The sequence below is a fragment of the Bos taurus genome, chromosome X (genome assembly GCF_002263795.3).
Source record: "Bos taurus isolate L1 Dominette 01449 registration number 42190680 breed Hereford chromosome X, ARS-UCD2.0, whole genome shotgun sequence".
Classification (NCBI taxonomy): Eukaryota; Metazoa; Chordata; class Mammalia; order Artiodactyla; family Bovidae; genus Bos; species Bos taurus.
Genome location: NC_037357.1, coordinates 90,158,082 through 90,180,403, shown reverse-complemented (window position 1 = coordinate 90,180,403; position 22,322 = coordinate 90,158,082). Strand labels below are relative to the sequence as shown.

The following is a 22,322-nucleotide window of genomic DNA, read 5'->3' as shown; positions in this document are numbered from 1 at the left end:
TTATTAGCTTTGCTAAGTACTTATTGACTCAAGAAGAAGAAATGTTTCCTGTTTCATTTTTGATATGATCTCTTAAGAGTTGTGAGTTTAGGTTGGATTGCTGGTCTCCTGGGGACTATATCCCGGGACACAGCTCCTCCGTTAGCTCTGAGAACACTGCTCTGAGGATTTAACAGTGAAGACAATATGAGTTTGGCCTACGAAATACATGAAGTCTAGCATGAATACTGGCAAAAGATTACTGTGAAACACAAGATCAGAGACATTGCAAGTTAATCATTTCATGCTTTTGTGTGGGGGGGGCAAGATCTGGGGGTCACTGAACCTTTTCCTGAGGAAGCTGTGTGACTAAATAAGGGCCAGTTTGTCCAAAGCACAGTGTGCCTTTCTGTTTGTCACCCAGAATTCTTCAGATTGCAGTGTCATTCAGGACCACAGAGGTTACAAGTTAACCTTGTAGAACTGGCTGTGAGGCAATGGCTGTTTTCTCATTAGGGATCCTAATTTATCCGAGGCACAGTTGGCATTTCTGAGCTGGAGTGCATCTGTGTCCTCAGGTGTGACCTATTAGAGCTTTTGGGGTTGGTGTCCAGGATGAGCAGTCTGAACTGTTTGCAGATCTCTGTCCAGGGCATGAAATTCAAAACTATTTCGGGGGTCCTTTGTCCAGAGGATTGGGCCATGCAGCTGTTCATGTATCTGCATATGAGAATAGTTTTAAGAGGAAGACTGTAGGGTCCCCACGTATCATGGGTCTTAGAAGTAGGCCTGTGATGTCACATTTGCTAAGATTTCTACCATGCCTCTCTACAGAGATAAAAGCTTGGGGCCCATCCTCAGAGAGGGTGCTAATGCACAGGTCACAGAAGCCAGGTAATAATCCTATTAAGAGCAATACTTGCTGATATGACTACCACCCTTGATAGGGGCCTTGTGACAGAGAAACTGTGTACACACACTCCCTCGGTCCATCTGCCCAACCACAACAAGGAGGGCACCGTTAGCAGATGGGAGCCCAAGGCCCTGTGCAGATGGAAGGTCTCAGGTCATGAGGAGGGAGGAATTGGATGTAAGCTTGGGCTCCTTGGAGGAGGCAGAGAAGAATTAGCACAACCCTGGCCAGGTAGTGGAGGAGGGGGGCATTTTCACAGGGCTGGAAGGACCCTATGACTGACTCACTGTCAGGATACGTCTCTATGTCTCCCATGACACACCTAGCTTCTTACCTGATTGTGTGGCATGTAATCTTCACATTCCCTGGGGACATGGTATGGGAAGGTACAGAGTGAGCCTCCAAGCAGCTGGGGAGAAATCTCACATTCCCCAATTTGCATGAGGTTCTACCACAAATGCAGAGATCCCTACCTCTCTTTCCCCCATTAATGGAGTCATTGGCAGTGAGATCAGCAGGAGGGCAGTCTGGGCAGGATAGGTTTTGAGGGACCCTGTGTACAGCATGTGCCTCCCCAGGAATGGAGCATGTCCTTGTCTTGATGGGCAGAGGCCCCTGATGTGGATGAAGGGAGCATGATTAAGGCCCAGTGCTGGGAGCCAGTGTAAGGAACTCTGCCCGTGGTAAAGGTCATGAGGAAGCAGGCTCGGCATACACAAAGGCGGGATCGAGCCTCAGGAGTCTCCCTGGAAATTCTCGAGCATCTACCCCCAAAACCAGAGTCTGCCTACTTTACTGCTTTGTGCTCTCACCTACACCTCTGACTGTACAGGGGGCTATCCCCCACCACCATCTCTCTCCTGAATAGGTTCTTCAGGCCACATGTGATTGTTCAAAGCCTCACAACTGTGAGAGGCATGAGATGTTCTAAACTGTCTAAATACAGATTCCTTTGAGCAGTTAAAAGATTGATTAGAAATTGTATTGGTGAAGGGTTTTTCACTTGTTGGGCCAATGTTTGCTGCTAAGTCCCCATATCCCTTACCTGCTGTGTCCCTGGCAGTGTATTAATTAATATCATTGGTGTAAGTAATAGCTTTAATGTTTGTAACCTTGGACCCTTGAGTTAATTCTTTTTCTTGTTATAGCCCACCACACCTTTGCCCAATAGGAATGCAACTTTATCTAATGCTTTTAGAGGGTGGTGCCTGACTAATCACTTTTAGAGAAAAATAAGTTTTCTGAAGAAAGGGTCTTAAAATGTTAACAGGCCTCCGGGCCAGAAGATGATGCAAATCATCTAAACTTTTGCATATGATAAGTTTGCAGGAAGAAAGCCTGGCTTACTGCATGACTCTACCCCTTCCCCCATTATCCTCTGTGCATAACTTAAGTTATAAAAACTACTTTGGAAAATAAAGTGCGGGCCTTGTTCACCGAAACTTGGTCTCCCCATGTCGTTCTTTCTCTCACCTTCTGGCTTAATTATTCAGCCTCTTTTCTCCACTGAATTTCCTCACTGAGCTATCCTTATTTAACCACTCTTTATATCCTTAATTAACGTTTAATTAAGCAATTGTTTCCTGACCCTGACGCCGTCCCCGCTTCGAATTCCCTGGACCACTGGGGCTGGACCCCGGCAGCCCAGGCCATGGGCAACTGAGTCATTCCCTAGAGAGAGTCCCAGGGGAGGAGCTTCTTTTCTCCTATAGAGAAAATGTACTGTACATCATCCAGTAGCAGGGCTTGGGCTAACTAAGTGAGGACAGTTTAGTGCCAGAAGTAGTCTCTCCGTCCCTGTCTAATGCTCTATCTTTGTCTTTCTCCCTGCCATCTCTGTGCCTCTTATATCATCTCTCTTTGCCTTTGCAAGACTCAGTGTGGCCTCACTCACACCAAGAGGGTCTTTGCCCTGTCTCTCCTGAGGGTATCATCAGTTGACAAGAATGTTCACTCGGAGCAGGAGGAGGCATTCCTCTTGAGTGTAGGGGATTCCAGGAAAGGCATGCTCAGCTGCAGAAGGGGTGGGGAAGGGTTTTTCTTCAAATCAACCAAGAGCTCCTCAACAATCATGTGGTGCTCTGGGCCTTGGAAAGAAGCCTGGGGACTTCTCTGACAAGAACCCTCCTGTGGTTCAAGTCAAAATCCTCCCAATGGCCAGAAGGCCCAAGGGACCTGGCCTTCATCACTTCTGTCACCCAATCTCCTCATTCTCCCTCCATCATGCTGTGCCTGTCACATTGCCCTCCTCACTGTTTTCATACACACTACACAGGGTTCTACTCCCCAGCTTTTCCACTGGCCTTACCTCTGTCTAGGATACTTTTCTCCCAGATACGCATATCTCCTCTAGGCTTTTGCTCAAATGTCACAATCTTAGAACTTCCCTGACCACTCTTTCTAGATATCATCCCCTCTCTCTATTTCACTATCCCGATTTAATGTTAATCGTGGCAGTTACAAACACCTGATACATTACTTGTATTTGGGGACCACATGATCCCAACAGAATGTAAGCTCCATGAGGAAAAGGTTGATTTTCTCTTTCCTAACACACAGAGTTGTGCTTGACACATGCTTTGGAGAGAATGAATGAATGATGGAATGAATACACAAATTTAAACTTGCTGAGAGAGGCATAGCTAGACAGGCTGAGGATCCTGCTAGGGAACATATTCAGGGATGACAAGATGGTGACAAAGCCATTGTCTTTATCTCACCTACATAGTGGTGTCCTTGGGTCCCCTCGGAGTTGACCCCTTTCCTAACACAATGGAAGGTCCTGTTGTCTCTTCCACATATTACTCGCAGTCAGCGACAGAGGGCTTTCCCACGCCAGGCCTGCAGATCCCAGTGGGAAGCTTTATCTATCCTGCCCCTTGGGGGACAGCGGCTGGCTTTCCCGCATGAGACCTATTCTGTATTGAACAGGAAAGCACAAACAAGCACAATGCCCAGCATAGATAAAATGCTTTCAGTGTTCTCTGTTAGACAATGATCCCCATAGAGATGTAATCTTCAGTTTATGAAGACTTTTTTCTGAGTCCAAAATTGCAGGAATCTGTGGGGTTTTCCCCCTAACCTTGCCCTTCTGCCCTTTACGGATCCTCCTGGAATGGCCCACAGGCATCTACATCTGCTGTTCCCCAATCCCACCAGCAAAGGGCACGCGAGATGAAACAGTTCTGTCCTGGGATGTACCACTGAGGAGTAGCAGTAAGATCACCCACTCTGAAAGGTACCATTGGGAGAGGGCGTGTGACAACAGAGAGAGGATCCCCTTACACCCGGTCAGGCATGGACCACAGTTCCCTGCGGCGGCACTCACGGCGCCACTGGGTCCATCCCCATTCGCTCCTCTTCGTCTTCCCACTGCTTTTGAATCCGAATGGACACAGGTATTAAGCGGAAACTTTCTTCGTCTCTTTTTCAACTCCACCCCTTGGTTGGTGGGACCACTACGGAGCAAGAGACTGGCTGTCGGTTTGGGTGTGGAGTCAGGGAAGCGTTCTGGGCAGTGATTGGCCACCGAGTGGTTGCAGGCAGTGTGGTCACAGAACAGGCACTGAGGGCGAGAGGCGCCTGTGTACGCGTGTGCCTGCGTTGGCGTGCGCGACTTTTCAGAGCATGCAATTTTCCTCCGCGTTTTAGTGCTTTTCCAGAAGGGGTCTAATAGGTGCCCTGGTTAGTGGCGAGGTTTGGCGCACTGGCTGGCTGTGCATGGTGATGGCGTTTCAGTCTTGTTCAGCTCTCGCTCAGTCTGTGACAGCGCACGGTCATTCACACAAATGCATGCAACTCATGTCCAGGGGGAGGTCCCTGATTTTGGTGTCTCTCCCTGGAGAATAACCTGGATCTGGCAGCTTGGGATTGTGTTTTGCTACGTGTGACAACACAGGTGCTGCTTCGGTACATTTGATCCCCTTGAGCCTTTGGGCGGGGTTGTGAGTGATGGGATATTTGATCTGAGTGGATTTTTCGAGCCATAATACAAAGCCTCTAGGATGTGTGCCTGTATACCAGGATGTGCATCTTTGGAGCTTGCTGGCCTTTCAGTCCCTGGGTGTGAGATCTCTGTGTAGGCATCTGCACCCCAGAATGTGAGATCACTGAGCTTTTGATTCTGGGTCCGAAGTTGTGATGCCTCTGTGCTGCTTTAAGGATGGGTCAGTGTAAAGGTGTAAACTATCAGCTGCTTGGGGATCTATGCACAGGTGGCAAGTTTTTCATTTGCCTGGGAACTTTATCTTAAGGTTATATGATGTTCTTGAGTTATTAAAACTTCTGTCTTTCTGTTTAGGGGGTTTTGTGTTAGGTCGGTAAGTGTCTCAGTGGTTTGGGAGTCAGTCTCCATGATGTGAAGTATCTGTGCAGTTCTCGTTTGTTTCTGTCTGGAAGACTTTGGTCTGTTTGGAGGGTCTTTGTCACAGTGTGTATGGTTATGGTCTCTGTTGTGTTTGAGGGTCTGAGACGAGTTGTGCACTCTCTGTGCAGAGATTCAGTGAGCTCTTTTTGGTGTCTCTGGGTATCTATCTGAGCTGTTTGGAGTCTTTGTGTTAGATATAAAACCTCTTATATTCTTGGCTGTGAGGTCTCTGTCCGGGAACTGAGGATTTGGAAGCTGGCAGATATGATTCTGAAGCCTGGAACCTGACATGCTGACTGTGTGTTGTTGAGTGTATCACTTGTCTCCTGAAATCTCAGTTTGTATCATAATTAATACAATGGGGCCAGTGCCCATCTTGGAGGCTACCTGTGCATGTTAGCAATGTGTGTAAGGGCCTGGCTCCAGACTGTCCTTCAGCAAATGTTTTCTGAGCACCTGCCATAGACCTGCACACTATTGGAGGAGTTTGTGACAGGACAAAACCAACCAAGTCTCTCATTTCATAGACTTGGCGGTCAGTAAATAATCAAGGGTGGCAGGCACTATGAAGATAGATATTTCTAGATCAGGGGAAAGGGTGTATGTAGGTATGATGTTATAATTTTATTTGAGATAATGAGGGAAGGACTCCCTGAAAGACTGCAAGTAAGTAGAGATCTGGAGGAAGTAAGGGAGCAGGCTGTGGGGTTACCTAAGAGAAGAGCATTCCACGCAGAAGGAACAATAAATGCAACAGTCCTGGCATGGAAATCTACTTGGCGTGCTCCTGAATGTCAAGGAATCCTGTGATGTGCTGTGTTTGGCACATAGCTCTCCTTGAAAGGGGCCTGGTGCTGCTATTTCTGTTTCTCCCACAGTTTGTGGTCTTCTGCATTTCTTAGATGAAGGACTCAAGGCTCCAACATGTGCCCTGCACCTTCTCTCCTACCTATACTTGAAATTAGAGTGAAACCTTCTGGTCCATCATGAGAGACAGAGAGCTTCAGTGTACCAGCTACCGGGATGATAGCATCCACGCTGAATGTCAGCCAAGCAGCGGACATCAGTTATAATCATGGGATTATGAGGCATGGGAATCACGCCTCATAATATTGCTCCTCTTGATGGAGGGCAGGACTTAAGAAGGAGAAAGGAAATGGGGCAAAGGAGAGAGGCAGGAAGGGGAAGCTGGAGGACAATGAGAAAGAAAACGAGTGGTTTCATCACATTGCTTGGATTTGGCCCAATTCACCTTGATGAAATGATTGGATTAGGAAATGTGGAATCTGTAACCTATTTCTTTCCTGATATTGGTAAATTTTGTCTTTAGTTATCTTTTTTTTAAAATTCTTATGGGTGGAAACTTATGAATTCATATTGACCTTTTGAAAGAGCCAGCTTTGGGTTTTGTTGATTATCTATATGTTTTTTCTAATATCTGTTCCGATCTCTATTTTCCTTATTTTGCTGACAGTCTCACTACCAAAGGGGTTTAATAAAGTCCCTGAGTTTCCCAAGTGTAGTGAAATCTCACAGATTCTAGGGCACTGTTGTAGATGCACTGAGTGAGAGTCACTGAGTGTAGATCATGGTATCTGCACTTTTTAGAAGAATTCCTCAGTTCTGATTGACATGGACAACTTGTCTAGGCACTACCGGAGCAGAGGCATGGTCTTATTTTGCCTGCGGCCAGGCTCTGTTTCTATTGAGAGCATGTGACAGGGGTTTCCTGCCTTCTCTGATGCACAAACCCAAGACCTCCAGTCTAGGAGACTCACTGACATGCTGTCTGCTGTTCTGAGGAGGCTCTTGTTTGTAGACCACCATTTCTACAAAACATCCTGATGCCAGTCTTGTCAAGACTCCATTTGAAAGATTTCTGAAGAAATCAGATTTCCATTTAGTGTGCATTTCTATGATGTAAGATCAATTTTTTTATGTGGTAGCTGTTATTGTACATATTTTGCTGTAGCTGTTGGATCTTACCCTTGACTGAATAAATAAATACACCCAGAGTTTTCCACGGGGCATCCAGACCTGTGGCTCCCTTACTGCTGGGCGACAGTGAACAAGTTACGTAGTGCCTCTGTGCCTCATTCCTCTTTTAACCACATGGAAACACTAGCTTCGAGTAAATTTAACTACTTCATGGGGCAGTGTAGACCACTGACCGTGTTAAGACATGAGAAATTGTCAGGACAGTACGTGCCATATGGCACGTTCCAAGTCAATTCTAACTGTTGTTATCACTGTTGTTAATATTATTGCTGTTCCACATTTCCCTGGAAATCGTCCCAGAGACACAATGTCAAGACCACCTTTGACACACTGCATGGACCTTGCACTATCATTTCAGGCCTTTCAGGGCCTCAAGAATGGAGTGTATGAGGTATGAGGGGGGGTTTTGGTTTTGTTTTGTTTTTTTTAGCACAATGAGTATCCCCCTCTTCTTATGGGGATATTGTGAAGCTTAGAGGAAATATTTGGGTTTCATCATGTGCTCGTATGAAAAAGTTTAGTGAATATTCTATGTGAAGTTAGATGTCTAATGACCTCTTCATAGGATTTGCATCATGACGGGAAAGCAAGTGGTCACTGGACAGTTATAGAACATTAGTATATAAATTTTTAAAAACATTGCCCAGGGAAATTAAAAGGCCTTTTATCAAGTCTAATTCTCAATCAAATCTGAAGATCTGAATCTGATGAAGATATGAAAATGTTAATAGTCAAACGATCATCAGTAATGCTTTATTTCTTGTGTGGTTTTCACATTTCCAGTTTTGTTGTGTTTCTTATTTCTTCCACTAATACTCATGATTGTTTAATCCAAGGGTGATGATATGGATATTTTCCAAGGTAAATCATGAGGAGATGTTCAGCTGTGTTTTGGGATGCAGAGTCTGAAGACAGGGGCACAGATCAGAGACGACACAGATCAGTTGGGATTGGGGAGGTAAAAGCATGGGGGCAGGGACAGGGGCATATGAGTAGAAGCAGAAACGGAAGTGAAGAGAGAGCTCACCCTTCTGGATCGTGCTTAGCTCTCCATATGTACACAATGTGCATATGTACTCCATATGTACTCAAAAGTCTTTGAGTACTCATAACAACACTGTAAGGTGAGCATTTTTAATGCTATCATCCCTTTCTGCAGTTGAGGAGTGGAGACACACAGACGTTAATGGGTGAATGAATTTGCAAAAAGTCACCTAGCTGGCAAGAGCTGAGACAGATTGGTGCCCAGGCCAGAAAGAAACAGACAGGCGTGGTATCTGACTCCCAGTCTGGAATACAGTGCAGTGTCTAGTCTACTGTGGGTCAGAAGGCAGATCAACATGTCCATCCACATGAAACACTACGATGGATCTGCATATGGATTGAACACAGTTCCTCCTAAGTGCACGAAAGTCCATGGGGTGTCATGTCAACATGTAAAGATCACAGAGAACAGTTCCTAGTCCATATCAAGCTCTAAACATGTATTTGCCGAGACAGACATTAGTGGAGCACCCTCATCATTCTGGAAAGTAGCATAACCATAGAAATAATGTAATGATAAACAGAACAACAAATACAATATCATGAAGACATTACCTCGCCCATCTCCTAATTTTCTTAAATGCAGATTCGACCTGAAAGGCAATAGACCAGGTGTTAAATTTTTTTTCTCTTAAGTGTGGCATTCTAGATAATTTCCAAATAACATTTTATTAATATTTTAATTTGTTGTATCTTCATTGTTACATAGGCAGTTTTCCTATTATAATTGAAAGATGGACTTTCTGAAAACTCGTTTTCTTCAGGTATCTTGAGGTTTCAGCATAAAAAATTGTATTGGTATCTGTGCCAGGTGAAAACCCAATTGGCACACTGAAGTCAGAAGTATGATTTTTGGTACAGTAGGTAGGGGGCTGTAGGGGAGGAGAGAGGTCCTGATGGAAGGTTAGCTAAGCCTGCAAGTGATGTGAAAACGGTCACTGACTCTAAAGGCCCAAACCAAACAACAACTCACAGGTCCCTAGGAAGACACTGGTGTTCCTTCCACATAAGTGTCTGTGTTAGGACTTTCAGACCATTGCTCTTTTGGCTCCCATGATGCATTGGGGCAGCTGGTGACACTTATAACACAGTCCTGCTTTGACTCAGGCTGTGGACGAGAGTCACAGCCTCCCCTGCAGCACCGCCCCTTTTGTGGGTGATCTGGAGCCCTTTTTGTGATGTCTGGGAGTCGACAGATTCTGATGGGAAATGAGGAAGAAAATACATAGCGCAGGGGGTACATGCACCGTCCTTGATAAAGATGCAGCTGCAGCTTGTTACAGTAACCAGTTGGGGATGAGAAGAGTTTGATTTGGTGACTCAAAGAAGAAATGTGGAAGTGAACTCAACGCAAAGGGAGAAAACATATTAAGAGAGGCTAAACAGCTACGATTCCCATTTCTGTAGCAGGCAGGGTGCTCCATTACTGTTGTGAGAAGGCTCCGTGCTCTGAGCTCTGGGAGGGAGTGATGAGTGTTCTAAGGACCCACCATCAACCCTAAGCAGGGGGCGCTGAGTCTGTAAAGACATAAGTCTCAGCCTTCAGCACTGACAGACACAGAAACTTCTTAGCCCTGTTGAAAGTGGGGCTGTGGCACGTTCAGTTCAGTTGAGTTCAGTTCAGTCCCTCAGTCATGTCCGACTCTTTGCGACCCCATGAATCGCAGCACGCCAGGCCTCCCTGTCCATCACCAACTCCCGGAGTTCACCCAGACTCACGTCCATCGAATCAGTGATGCCATTCAGCCATCTCATCCTCTGCCTTCCCCTTCTCCTCCTGCCCCCAATCCCTCCCAGCATCAGAGTCTTTTTCAATGTGTCAACTCTTCTCATGAGGTGGCCAAAGTACTGGAGTTTCAGCTTTAGCATCATTCCTTCCAAAGAACACCCAGGACTGATCTCCTTCAGAATGGACTGGTTGCATCTCCTTGCAGTCCAAGGGACTCTCAAGAGTCTTCTCCAACACCACAGTTCAAAAGCATCAATTCTTTGGCACAGGGAAACGCAAAGGTAAGGTGGTGGTGGTTGTTCGTTTTCAGTCGCTTGGTCGTGTACCACTCTTTGCACGAGACCCCATGGACTGTAGCACCCCAGGCTCCTCTGTCCTCCACTATCTGCCATAGTTTGTTCAAATTCATGTCCGACGGATTCTCAAGTGTCTTCTCCAGCACCACAAACCAAAAGCATCAATTCTTTGTCACTCAGCCTTCTTAATGATCGAACTCACACATCTGTACATGACTACTGAAAAAGCCATAGTTTTGACTATACGGACCTTTGTCTGTAAAGTGATGTCTCTGCTTTATACTATGCTGTCTAGCTTTGACATGGGCTTCCTTGGTGGCTCAGTGGTAAGGAATTCGCCTCATGGGTGTACCTATGGCTGATTCTTGTTGATGTTTGACAGACAACAACAAAATTCTGTAGAGCAATTATCCTTTAATTAAAAAATAAAGTGACAAGAAAAAAAAAAAAGAATCTCCCTGCAATGCATGGGATGCAGGAGTCAAGGGTTTCACCCCTGGGTTGGGAAGATGCCCTGCCATGCCCCATGGGAGGAGGGCATGGCAATCCACTAAAGTATTCTTGCCTGGAGAATCCCATGGACAGTGGCACCTGGCAGGCTACGGTCCATGGGGTCATAAAGAGTCAGACACAACGAAGCAATGAGCATGCATGCATACTAGCTTTGTCATGGTTGTTCTTCCAAGGATCAAGTGTCTTAATTTCATGGCAGCAATCACCATGCACGGTGATTTTAGAGCCTCCAAAATTAAATTTGTCCGTGTATCCACTGCGCCCCTTCTGTTTTCCGTGAAATGATAGGACTGGATGCCATAATCTTATATTTTTGAATGTTGAGTTTTAAGCCAGCCTTTTCACTCTCCTCTTTCACCCTCATCAAGCGGTTCTTTAGATCCTCTTCAGTTCCTGCCATTAAACTGCTATGATCTGCATGTCTGAGCTTCTTGATATTTCTGCCAGCAACCTTGATTCCAGCTTGTGAGTCATCCAGCCCATCATTTCCCATGATGTGCTCTGCATGTAAGTTGAATAAGCAGGGTGACTCTATACAACCTTGTCTTACTCCTTTCGCAATTTTGAACCAGTCCGTTGTTCCATGTTTTATTCTAACTGTTACTTCTTAACCCTCATACAGGTTTCTCAGGAGACAGGTCAGCTTGTCTGGTAGTCCCATCTCTAAGAATTTTCCACAGTTTGTTGTGATCCACACAGTCAGAGGCCTTGAGGTAGTCTAGTCAATGAAGGAGAAGTAGATGTGTTTCTGGAATTCCCTTGCTTTCCCCATGATCTAATGAAGGTTGCAATTTAATCTCTTGTTTCTCTGCCTCTTCAAAACCAGCTTGTATATCTGGAAGTTCTCGTTCCATATACTGTTGAAGCCTAGCTTGAAGGAGTCTACTAACTGGAGGCTTCAGAAATATGGGACAATCTAAGCTTGAGAAAGTGGAGGGCATGAATGAAGCCCAATAAGAGAGACAAGAAGAGGATTCTCTACTTTCCATGATGTTAGCAAGATGGGCAAGGGCTAGACCATACTTTCCAGTTCCTGTGTAGGACAGTAGCCTTTATCTAGAAAGTCATAAACAGTTCTGGAACTGTAAGAGAGGGAGGGAGAGGGTGGTGAGTGGGAGACAGTCACCCTGAGTGGATGTGAGAGACCCCTTAGAAGGGGGTTGACAATTAAATGGAGGGGAGCTTTGGACTAGAGCAGATGTGTTGGACATGGGAAAAAGAAGATGCATTAGACATTTTCAAAGTAAAATGGACAGAACTCAGCAAGAACGTTGACTTGAGGTGAAGGAGATGGAATTGTTAACCTGGTTAAGACCAGGTTTCTTTGTCCTATCATAAGGGTACAAAGGTGTCATGGGGAATCCTGGAAGTTGGCCAGGTCTGGGAAGAATTTCAAATAAGATTTTTATATTTATGAGCTCAAGGTCTAGATCGATACAATAACCAGTATTTACATACTTAAAAGATCCTTTTTTTAAAAAGTGAGAAGTATTGAGATATAATTTATATACAATAAAAGTCAGTGCTTTAAAGCATTACCGTTTGTCAAGTTTTGACATATGCATACCATTGTGTAAATGCTACCACAAAAAATGTAGAAAACGTCCCATTGGTTTGAAAATGCTCCCTTGGGTTATTTGCATTCAGACTCCTTCCTCCACTCCTATACCCTGGCAACCACAGATATCTTTCTCTGCCTATAGTTGTGCTTTTCCAGAAATCCATTGACATGAAATCATATAATACATAGCTTTCTGTGTCTGACATCTGTCATTGGCACAGCTGAGATGCATCCTTGCTGTTACACGCATTAGTAGTTCCTTTTTAAATACCATGTAGTGTTCTTTTGTACGAGTATTCTCTTTTGTTTTTCTTTCATGTTTATACCAGTTGTTGAATACTTGGGCTGTTTCTAGTTTTGGCTATTAGGAGTACATGAGTAGAATATTTGAGTAAAGGTCCTTGTGTGTACATGTTTTCCTTTCTCTTGGGTAAAATTGGGTAAAATTAAAACTCCTAGTAAGTACGAAAATTCCTGCGATAATAGAAAAAGAAGAATGTGGTACTGGAGAAGAATGCAGAAATAGCTACAGAAGGAATGAAACGGCTAAGCCAAAGTGGAAACAACACCGAGCTGTGGATGTGTCTGGTGGTGAAAGTGAAGTCCGATGCTAAAGGAACAATACTGTATAGGAACCAGAGGTATACTCAGAGAAACTAGTTACCAGTTCAGAGATTTAAATGTGCAGTGCACCAAGCAAAAAGTGGAAACAGAGGCATCTATTTATGTACTTATTCCATGGAAGTGAGTAAAGCCATTGGGAGTATGACGGAAAACCCAGAAGCAACGAAGGAAATGCTTCATCAGAGCATGTATAAAAATAGGTATTAAAAAACGTAATATGTATTTCTGTCATGACTGTCTTTCTGAGACACATTCTCCACTAAGGGTAACCTAGGACTACCTATCACCACAGGTTGTGGATGCATAAGAAAGACTGCACTGGAAGGAAAAAAATATAGTCTTCAAGCCCCTTTCTCATCCACCAGAGACGCTGCGGTTCCAGGACTCCACCTCAATGGCGGGAAAACCGCAACCTGCACTGCTGCTGCTAAGTCACTTCAGTCGTGCCCGACTCTGTGCGACCCCATAGACGGCAGCCCACCAGGCTCCCCTGTCCCTGGGATTCTCCAGGCAAGAACACTGGAGTGGGTTGCCATTTCCTTCTCCAATGCATGAGAGTGAAAAATGAAAGTGAAGTTGCTCAGTCGTGTCCGACTCTTAGCGACCCCATGGACTGTGTAGCCCACCAGGCTCCTCCATCCATGGGATTTTCCAGGCAAGAGTACTAGAGTGGGGTGCCATTGCCTTCTCCGGCAACCTGCACTGCACACGCCCAACTCAGTGAGCATGCGCAGTGTGTGCGGGCGCATCCGTTGCTGCGCATGCGCCTTGGTGCGCATACGCCTTCCTGAGCGATCTGTGAGGAGCGTTGGGCGTGAGACGGGTCTGTTTATTCAGTCCCGGTTCTTTCTCACTACTTGAGACTCACCAGGTAGGTTCACAGGTCTGTCCTGTCTGGAATTTAAGTGTGTGTGCGTGCGAGGGTAGCCAGTGAGTTTCGCGCTGGTCGGGCAGTGCCATCTAGGGCCTTTGAGGAGGAAGGCCCTCAAGGTAGTCATCTTTCTCCTCACAAGTGTTGCGACGCCATACTTCTTGCCTTGGTGGGCGGAGAGGAAGGGCAGTGGGCAGAGGAGGGCAGGCGGTAGGATGATGGTGGGGGGAGACTTGGGGGTGCTATTTGAGATATTTGGTTCAATGGGGCCCTGGAACTGACGACAGAGCACAGAATCTGGGGCCGGCAGTGGGACCTGGGCAGGGGGCAGGGTGGGTGATTAAGGAAAGGCCTAGAAACCGGACCGCAGTGGGGTTGTGACTGTATTGCGGGTTTTGTGGTAAGGTGCCAAGAGAGAAGTGGACCGGTTGCTCTGTATGCAGCCTCATCTCAGCCCCAGACACTGAGAAAATCGCCATAGTCAGGCTGTAAAGACTGAGCCTTTCTTCGTGTTCCAACTGAATTCCAAGGGAGTTGGGGAAAATAGGTCTGGTGAATAGGAGTGTGACATGAGCAGTAGTCCTGAGCTTTTAAATTCCTAGCAGTATTTCACTAAAGATCTTCATGATGGAGAATTCTGTTGTGAAATCAAATGTCCTACCGAAAATTCAGCCTTCTTCTGTACCTTAAGGTGATTTCTCTGCTGGCTTTGCAAAGACACAAATGGCTTTGCAAGCGACTGTATTTGGTGTAATTGAAATGCATGTACACTCATACTTAACCAGAGTTTTCTTTTGAAAGTATTCTCACATTAAAAAAAATAAGTCAACATATGGTCATAAAGTGATCAAATATAGCTGTACTCTTAAATACATTTTCTAAATCACCATATTCTGCTTTCAGGGAGAAATATGAGTGGGCAAGTGGCATCAAAATTGGGACCTACAAATCAAGATTGCGCCCAGGTGGATGAACCTGTGGTTGTGAGTACCTTGCCATTTGATGTTTTCTACTAGCACAAGTTTATTTTTGAGAAAATGATGTTAAGTAGTACAGATGCAGTGATAAAGGTCTTCCATGCTGATAAAGGGTGAGAATTTGTCTTAGGAAGGAACATTGATCCAGATATAGTCTGGCATTGCCTGGATGAGTATACTGTTAAATTCCCTGGAAATGTGCCCAGTGACTCCCTCCTCCTGCTTATTAACAACAGACTGCATGCTTCCATCCCAACATAGATTTAAATAACTTCCAAAGTCTTTCTGGGTAACTCTTATGGGAGCTAATTCATCTCTGTGTGAAGAGTAACATTATTAAAAGTAAGTACATAGAATTGTGTTGGGAAAATGTTGTTAGGTTTACTTATGCTCAGATATATCTATGTATTATGTATATTTATGCTATTAGATGTATTAACAACAAAAAGGTTTTATTTGCATGCACACTCTACTTGGACCAGCAGCCCAGTGTTGAGCAACCTCAACAAGAGGAACCGCCAGCTGAGATTCAGGATATCACACCTAGAAAGGAGGAAGTACATGGAGAGGATCCAGTGAATCGTGATGAAGAAGAGGAGAAGGATCCCTTTGAAGGTAAAGTGTATCTATGAGTCATGCCTTTAGACATAATCAGTAAGAAGAGGAAAGGAAACAGTAGAAAAGGACTTCAGACAGTTCCTAAAAAACTGAGGAGAGTATAGTTTGCAGGTCAGTGTGGTCGCTCAAATTTTCCCTTATTTTCAAGACAAAGAGAAGGGGGCAACTAAGGTGTCTGAGGACAACCCTGGAAAAGGAAAATGGTAATAACATTCGGAAAATTCTGCTTTCCTTTTTCTCCAGCAAAACATTCCCAGAAGAATGCTCCTGAGGTTCTTATTCATCACATTTTTAGCATACTAACCTAAGGCTTTTAATTCATAACACCGAGGGAATGAAGATCATCATTCCCTTGTCTATATTGTATGCTTTACAGCTGAATTGATGCATTTTTTTAAAGATTCTGGCCTGGAAGCTGATCTCCAGCAATTGGCTCTGGCAAAGACTGGGGGTGAAGGTGGAGATGGTCCTGATGTCAGGGAGGAGTTTGCATCAAATACAGAGCCTGGTGAAATGCCAGAAGCAGGTATGTCATCCATTCAGAAAGTAATTTATGTGGTTTCTGTTTTTCAGAATATTATATCTTTACTAATATAGAGGGAACATTACTATTATTTTAATAATAGAGTTCACATATTCTTTGAAAGATAGTTCAGACCCCAGATGCCTGAGTGCCTGACTTATAGACTTCAAATAAAGAAACGGACAGGATCAAAGCCATATCAAAATGAAACAAGGAAACCATTTTCTTCTCTTGAGTATAAGTACTTTAAGCAACAGCTAATAATTTTCAGGTTCTTTTATAATTTCTGCTTGTAGCAAATATGGAATGCATTTGTAATAAATATCAGTTTATTTGAAATATGCTTAGGCATCCAAGTAGGTTCTAGTACCAGCTTTAGCATAATGTGTGTGATTCTATGAAATCCTTAACTTCTAAACTCAACTTTACTCATGTAAGTTGTGAATTCAGAACAGATACACGCAGGTGCTGATTTTTCAATGCTAATTTTTGCATTCTCTGATTCTCTTTGATGGAATGCATACAAGAATACTCTGTTTTGTATGATGTATTTATCATAAAATATCATCTTGAGTCAAATTATAACAGGGGGATTGAGATTTCATTTTCTGACGGGGGACACATGTACACCTGTGGCTGATTCATGTCAATGTATGGCAAAACCCACCAGAATATTGTAATTAGTCTCCAATTAAAATCAATTAATTAATTTTTTAAAAAAGAAAATGAGCCAACATTCTGCTTGATGTTAGTTAAATTCTCTCAAATTCTGAATTCTCTAGCTTTTAAAAAAACAGTTGCATTTTAAATCCTTTCCCCAGGGAATCATGAAATGACTGAATAATAAAATGGCCAAAGACCGTCCAGTTTCCTATTTCTGTGGCTGATCAAGTTGAGAGTGCATTTAGTCAGTGATATTCAAGGCAGGTGTGAGTAAGATACGTATGCTAAGCACACTACCTGCCCCCAGGTTTGGTCTTTTCTTGGGGAAGGAGGTTGCTTATTTCAATTGGAGGATCATTACTTTATAATACTATGATGGTTTTGCCATACACACCTCTCTCGCTCTTAAAGAACTAATAAAAATCTGAGCCTCATGATATAATCGTCTCTAACCATATCAAGTATGTTATTTTTCTTCTTTGATACATAAGTTTAAAAAGTTTTGAAGGCCAAAGATTATAACTCTAGTTCTTCCCGCATAATCAACTTAGTATCTTTCACATATGTGTTTTCCAAATTGCTGACAATGAATTGCATGGTTCTGATTTTAAAGGAAGAACTTCATAGTTAGGGAAGAATTTACTGTGTATTAGCCTTCTAAATATTTTAACTTTACATTTTTTTCCCAATCCATTAGAAAAATTAGATGAAAATACAACTTTTAGACTACTTTCAAGTAACTACAGAACATGATTAAAATGTTCTCATAGAAAAATCTTAGTCTAAATATGTGTGTATTTAAAAAGAAAATACATAAATTACAAGGTACATAAATATAAAATCCTACATCCAACATAAAAGGTAAGAAAAAGAGCAACAGAATAAACCTAAGGGAAAAAGAAAAAGATACTCAGTAAAAGACAGGTATGAATTGTTAGGAAGAGGAAAATAAACTCAACTAATAAATAAAGACAATGTGTTAGTTTACGTAATTTTTTAATATATATATACACACACATATTTTTTAATATTCTTTTCCATTGTGATTTATCACAGGAGATTGGACATTAGTACCCTCTGCTGTATAGTAGGACCTTGTTGTTTATCCATTCTGAATGTAATAGTTTGTATCTGCCAACCCCAGACTGCCAGTCGATTCCTCTCAGTTTACATAATTGTGAAGAAAATGGACAAAGCCCAAGTACACATAATTAGAAATATGAACAAGACACTAACAGTTAGTATATTACAGAATTAAAACAGGGTATAATCTGGCACTCAAATATTTTCAGAATATTGATGAAATAGTAGGGTAGAAAAACAAATATTTAACATACCCCACAGTAACTAAATAACTAAACATCACAAATACCGTGGATGAACTTTTGAAATTGGTCAGAATTTTCTCTCAAAAGCCATTATCATTTAGAAACCAAAAAATCTGCTTTTCCAGATTTTCTTTCTCTCTTCCTACTTGCTTTTCTCTCTCACTCATACTCCCTCTTGCTCTCCCCTTTCTTCTCTCCTTTCTTTCTTTCTTTCTTTTTTTTTGGTGTGGCTGTGAGAAACAGTCCTATTTCTGCTTCACATTTTGATGTCACCATGTCACCAGTGATAGTAATGACTTAAAATTAGTGTCACCATATAATGTATTATACCAACTGGAATGCTTTCCAGGGTGAAAAGAAACATTTAGAATTACATGAGGGCCACAAGTAAAAAGGGGGACAAATGTTTAACCGACTTAAAACCACCATATCAACCATTTAGAACAAATGAAAATGTCTACACTTTTCCACAGTAGAGAAGAAACAAATGTAATACTGGCCATTTTATTTACTTCACATAAGGAGTAACAGAGAGAACAACTGTTTAGCTATCCTATATTCGGAATATTATTTCAAACCAGTGCATTTAAATGATACTTTTTTGGGATATTTTGTTTCAGTTTTTGTGTATTTTGTTTTTCTTAGGGTGTTTTTTGTTGTTAGATATTTTACTGAATGTGTACACACTTTTGTCTTCTACTGAAAACTACCTTCTGATAGGTTCCATTGATTTCATTTGTTCTGAACTCAGTGTCCTTATTTTCTTGTATGACTAGGAAGAGTAGTGTGTTTTTATTTTTATTTTTTATTTTTTTATTTTTTTTTATTCTTCCAATTTTATTTTATTTTTAAACTTTACATAATTGTATTAGTTTTGCCAAATATCAAAATGAATCCGCCACAGGTATACATGTGTTCCCCATCCCGAACCCTCCTCCCTCCTCCCTCACCATACCATCCCTCTGGGCCGTCCCAGTGCACCAGCTCCAAGCATCCAGCATCATGCATCGAACCTGGACTGGCAACTCGTTTCCTACATGATATTTTACATGTTTCATTGCCATTCTCCCAAATCTTCCCACCCTCTCCCTCTCCCACAGAGTCCATAAGACTGTTCTATACATCAGTGTCTCTTTTGCTGTCTCGTACACCGGGTTATTGTTACCATCTTTCTAAATTCCATATATATGCCTTAGTATACTGTATTTATGTTTTTCCTTCTGGCTTACTTCACTCTGTATAATAGGCTCCAGTTTCATCCACCTCATTAGAACTGATTCAAATGTATTCTTTTTAATGGCTGAGTAATACTCCATTGTGTATATGTACCACAGCTTTCTTATCCATTCATCTGCTGATGGACATCTAGGTTGCTTCCATGTCTTGGCTATTATAAACAGTGCTGCGATGAACATTGGGGTACACGTGTCTCTTTCCCTTCTGGTTTCCTCACTGTGTATGCCCAGCAGTGGGGTTGCTGGATCATAAGGCAGTTCTATTTCCAGTTTTTTAAGGAATCTCCACACTGTTCTCCATAGTGGCTGTACTAGTTTGCATTCCCACCAACAGTGGAAGAGGGTTCCCTTTCCTCCACACCCTCTCCAGCATTTATTATTTGTAGACTTTTGGATCGCAGCCATTCTGACTGGTGTGAAATGGTACCTCATAGTGGTTTTGATTTGCATTTCTCTGATAATGAGTGATGTTGAGCATCTTTTCATGTGTTTGTTAGCCATCTGTATGTCTTTTTTGGAGAAATGTCTATTTAGTTCTTTGGCCCATTTTTTGATTGGGTCGTTTATTTTTCTGGAGTTGAGCTGTAGGAGTTGCTTGTATATTTTTGAGATTAGTTGTTTGTCGGTTGCTTCATTTGCTATTATTTTCTCCCATTCTGAAGGCTGTCTTTTCACCTTGCTAATAGTTTCCTTTGATGTGCAGAAGCTTTTAAGGTTAATTAGGTCCCATTTGTTTATTTTTGCTTTTATTTCCAATATTCTGGGAGGTGGGTCATAGAGGATCCTGCTGTGATGTATGTCGGAGAGTGTTTTGCCTATGTTCTCCTCCAGGAGTTTTGTAGTTTCTGGTCTTACGTTTAGATCTTTAATCCATTTTGAGTTTATTTTTGTGTATGGTGTTAGAAAGTGGTCCAGTTTCATTCTTTTACAAGTGGTTGACCAGATTTCCCAGCACCACTTGTTAAAGAGATTGTCTTTAATCCATTGTATATTCTTGCCTCCTTTGTCGAAGATAAGGTGTCCATATGTGCGTGGATTTATCTCTGGGCTTTCTATTTTATTCCATTGATCAATATTTCTGTCTTTGTGCCAGTACCATACTGTCTTGATAACTGTGGCTTTGTAGTAGAGCCTGAAGTCAGGTAGGTTGATTCCTCCAGTTCCATTCTTCTTTCTCAAGATCGCTTTGGCTATTCGAGGTTTTTTGTATTTCCATACAAATTGTGAAATTATTTGTTCTAGCTCTGTGAAGAATACTGTTGGTAGCTTGATAGGGATTGCGTTGAATCTATAAATTGCCCTAAAAATACTGGTAATATGCTTGAAAAGTCTATAAAATCTCTAGAGAGGATTAACTGAAGGTAAGCCAAAGGTCACCCTTAGTGTTTCTGTTTTAGTCCATTTTATAAAACTACAACTGCAGTGAACTTTGTATATGTCTCCCATCATCGAACTAAACTTCTGCTAAGTGACTTTTTAAATGTTTATTATAGGTGAAGGGCAGCCATTTGCTTGAAAGAAGATAAACTGAAACCATCTATGCTGTTCTTATGTTGTGTATTTGACTGTTAAAGTTCTGTCAATAAAGTTTCCTTTTCTAATTGCACATTTTTTGTTAAATTTATCCCTGGGTATTTAATGTTATTGAAAATTCATGGTTTGTGATTTTTATTGTCTAGTTGAGGATGTATGTAGAGAGAGAATGTCTGCATATAGATTTTCTGTCCAACAGTAACTCTAAATATGCATATTAATTCCACAAATTTAGATGTAGATTATTTTTGCTTTTCAAAAGATACAATTATATTTGAATATCAACAGTTTCTACTGGCTTAAATCTTAAACCCATCCTCATTTTGCAGCTTTGAACAAACCTGGCCAGAATATTCTTGACTAAAGTAGATGATAATCGGCATCTATCCAAATAGGAAATGAAAAATCTTCTCCATTTCAACCTGTTTACATTGCTTTTTTGTAGATATACTTTATCACAGTAAGTTCCATTCTATTCCTAGTTTGCTGTCTTGAATATAGATTAATTTTCATCAAACACTTATACTGCATCAATTATGATGATCATAGAATTGTTTTCCCTCCATTTTTCTATTAATGTGGTGAATTGCACTTGTAACCTTATACATTTAAACCACCCTTGCACTTCTAGGGTTAAAAAAATTGGGTCATAACATATTCTTTAGGTGTAATCTACATGTTAATGCATATACATACATATATATACCCACACATAAAAAATTCATAAAAGCCTTTGGTCTTCTCTTGAATAAATGGGTTTACAAAATATGCCACCCATATCTTATATGGTGTCCCTGATGAAAGCATTGACAGAGAAACATTTTTTAAAATGTAATATGTTTGTACTGCCCTATAGAGAAATGGAATGCCAAAGCCATTGTTAAAGGTTGTAGGGAGACAGGAAAAAAAACTGCTTTCAAATTCCATGGCAAATAGCACAGCATATCTTTCACACATTTCTGACTTGCCTTCCAAGTTTTTTTGGGTGCAGGGAGAGAGCAGCCACAAACATCTTTTCTTCTCCATGATGTCCTCCACTGGCTTGATAGCAGATCTCAGAAGCCCTCCAGTTGTCTCTGTGTGTGTGTGTGTGTGTGTGAATCACTCAGTCATGTCTGACTCTTTGCGACCCCACGAACTGTAGGCCACCAGGCTTCTCTGTCCATGGAATTCTCCAGGCAAGAATACTGGAGTGGATTGCCATTCCCTTCTCCAGAGGATCTTCCCAGCCCAGGGATCGAACTCTGGTCTCCTGCAGATTCTTTACCGTTTGAGCTACAGGGAAGACCTCCAGCTGTCTGATTCCTCCCTTATATCCTTATTATTAACATAATAACAAAACGCTTACATCTCTGAGCCCCTATCTGCATCCTCACGCACCAAAAAAATATATTTCTGCAACAAAGGACCTATTCAGACTTCACTCTGCTTAGCGAATAACAGGGGATTATAAATAGCAGCTGTTGTGCCCTTACAGAGGTATGAAAATCCAGGTCCAAAAGGACTGAAAATGGGAGGTTCAAACCTACCTCAAATTTAAGACAAATTGAG

At 42.3% G+C, this 22,322-nt stretch overlaps 2 protein-coding genes across 8 annotated transcripts in view; one reads left to right on the top strand and one right to left on the bottom strand.

Annotated features, from left to right (window-relative positions):
- Positions 1-22,322, bottom strand: part of LOC100297099 (P antigen family member 3) — a 418,811-nt gene that overhangs the window by 3,363 nt on the left and 393,126 nt on the right. The window lies entirely within an intron of this gene.
- On the top strand, positions 4,067-20,844 carry LOC112441509 (X antigen family member 5-like). Of its 7 annotated transcripts, none has more exons than XM_024988820.2 (5): positions 4,067-4,130; positions 14,798-14,877; positions 15,321-15,486; positions 15,890-16,015; positions 20,732-20,844. In XM_024988820.2, the coding sequence occupies exons 2-5, from the start codon at positions 14,806-14,808 to the stop codon at positions 20,752-20,754; spliced, it is 387 nt and encodes a 128-aa protein (XP_024844588.1). In that variant the 5' UTR covers positions 4,067-4,130; positions 14,798-14,805; the 3' UTR covers positions 20,755-20,844. The 7 variants fall into 7 exon arrangements, 6 of the variants coding, with proteins under 6 accessions (XP_024844588.1, XP_024844591.1, XP_024844587.1 ...); XM_024988823.2 differs by lacking the exon at positions 4,067-4,130 and adding an exon at positions 4,205-4,290 and having other exon boundaries at positions 15,357-15,486; XM_024988819.2 differs by lacking the exon at positions 4,067-4,130 and adding an exon at positions 4,218-4,290.

What these genes read in the sequence shown, in the direction of transcription:
- LOC112441509 (XM_024988819.2), top strand. An exon ending in AGGTGGATGAACCTGTGGTT is followed by an intron (nt 14,878 to 15,320) that starts GTGAGTACCTTG and finishes AACAACAAAAAG; the next exon opens with GTTTTATTTGCATGCACACT. An exon ending in TGGTGAAATGCCAGAAGCAG is followed by an intron (nt 16,016 to 20,731) that starts GTATGTCATCCA and finishes TGTTTATTATAG; the next exon opens with GTGAAGGGCAGCCATTTGCT.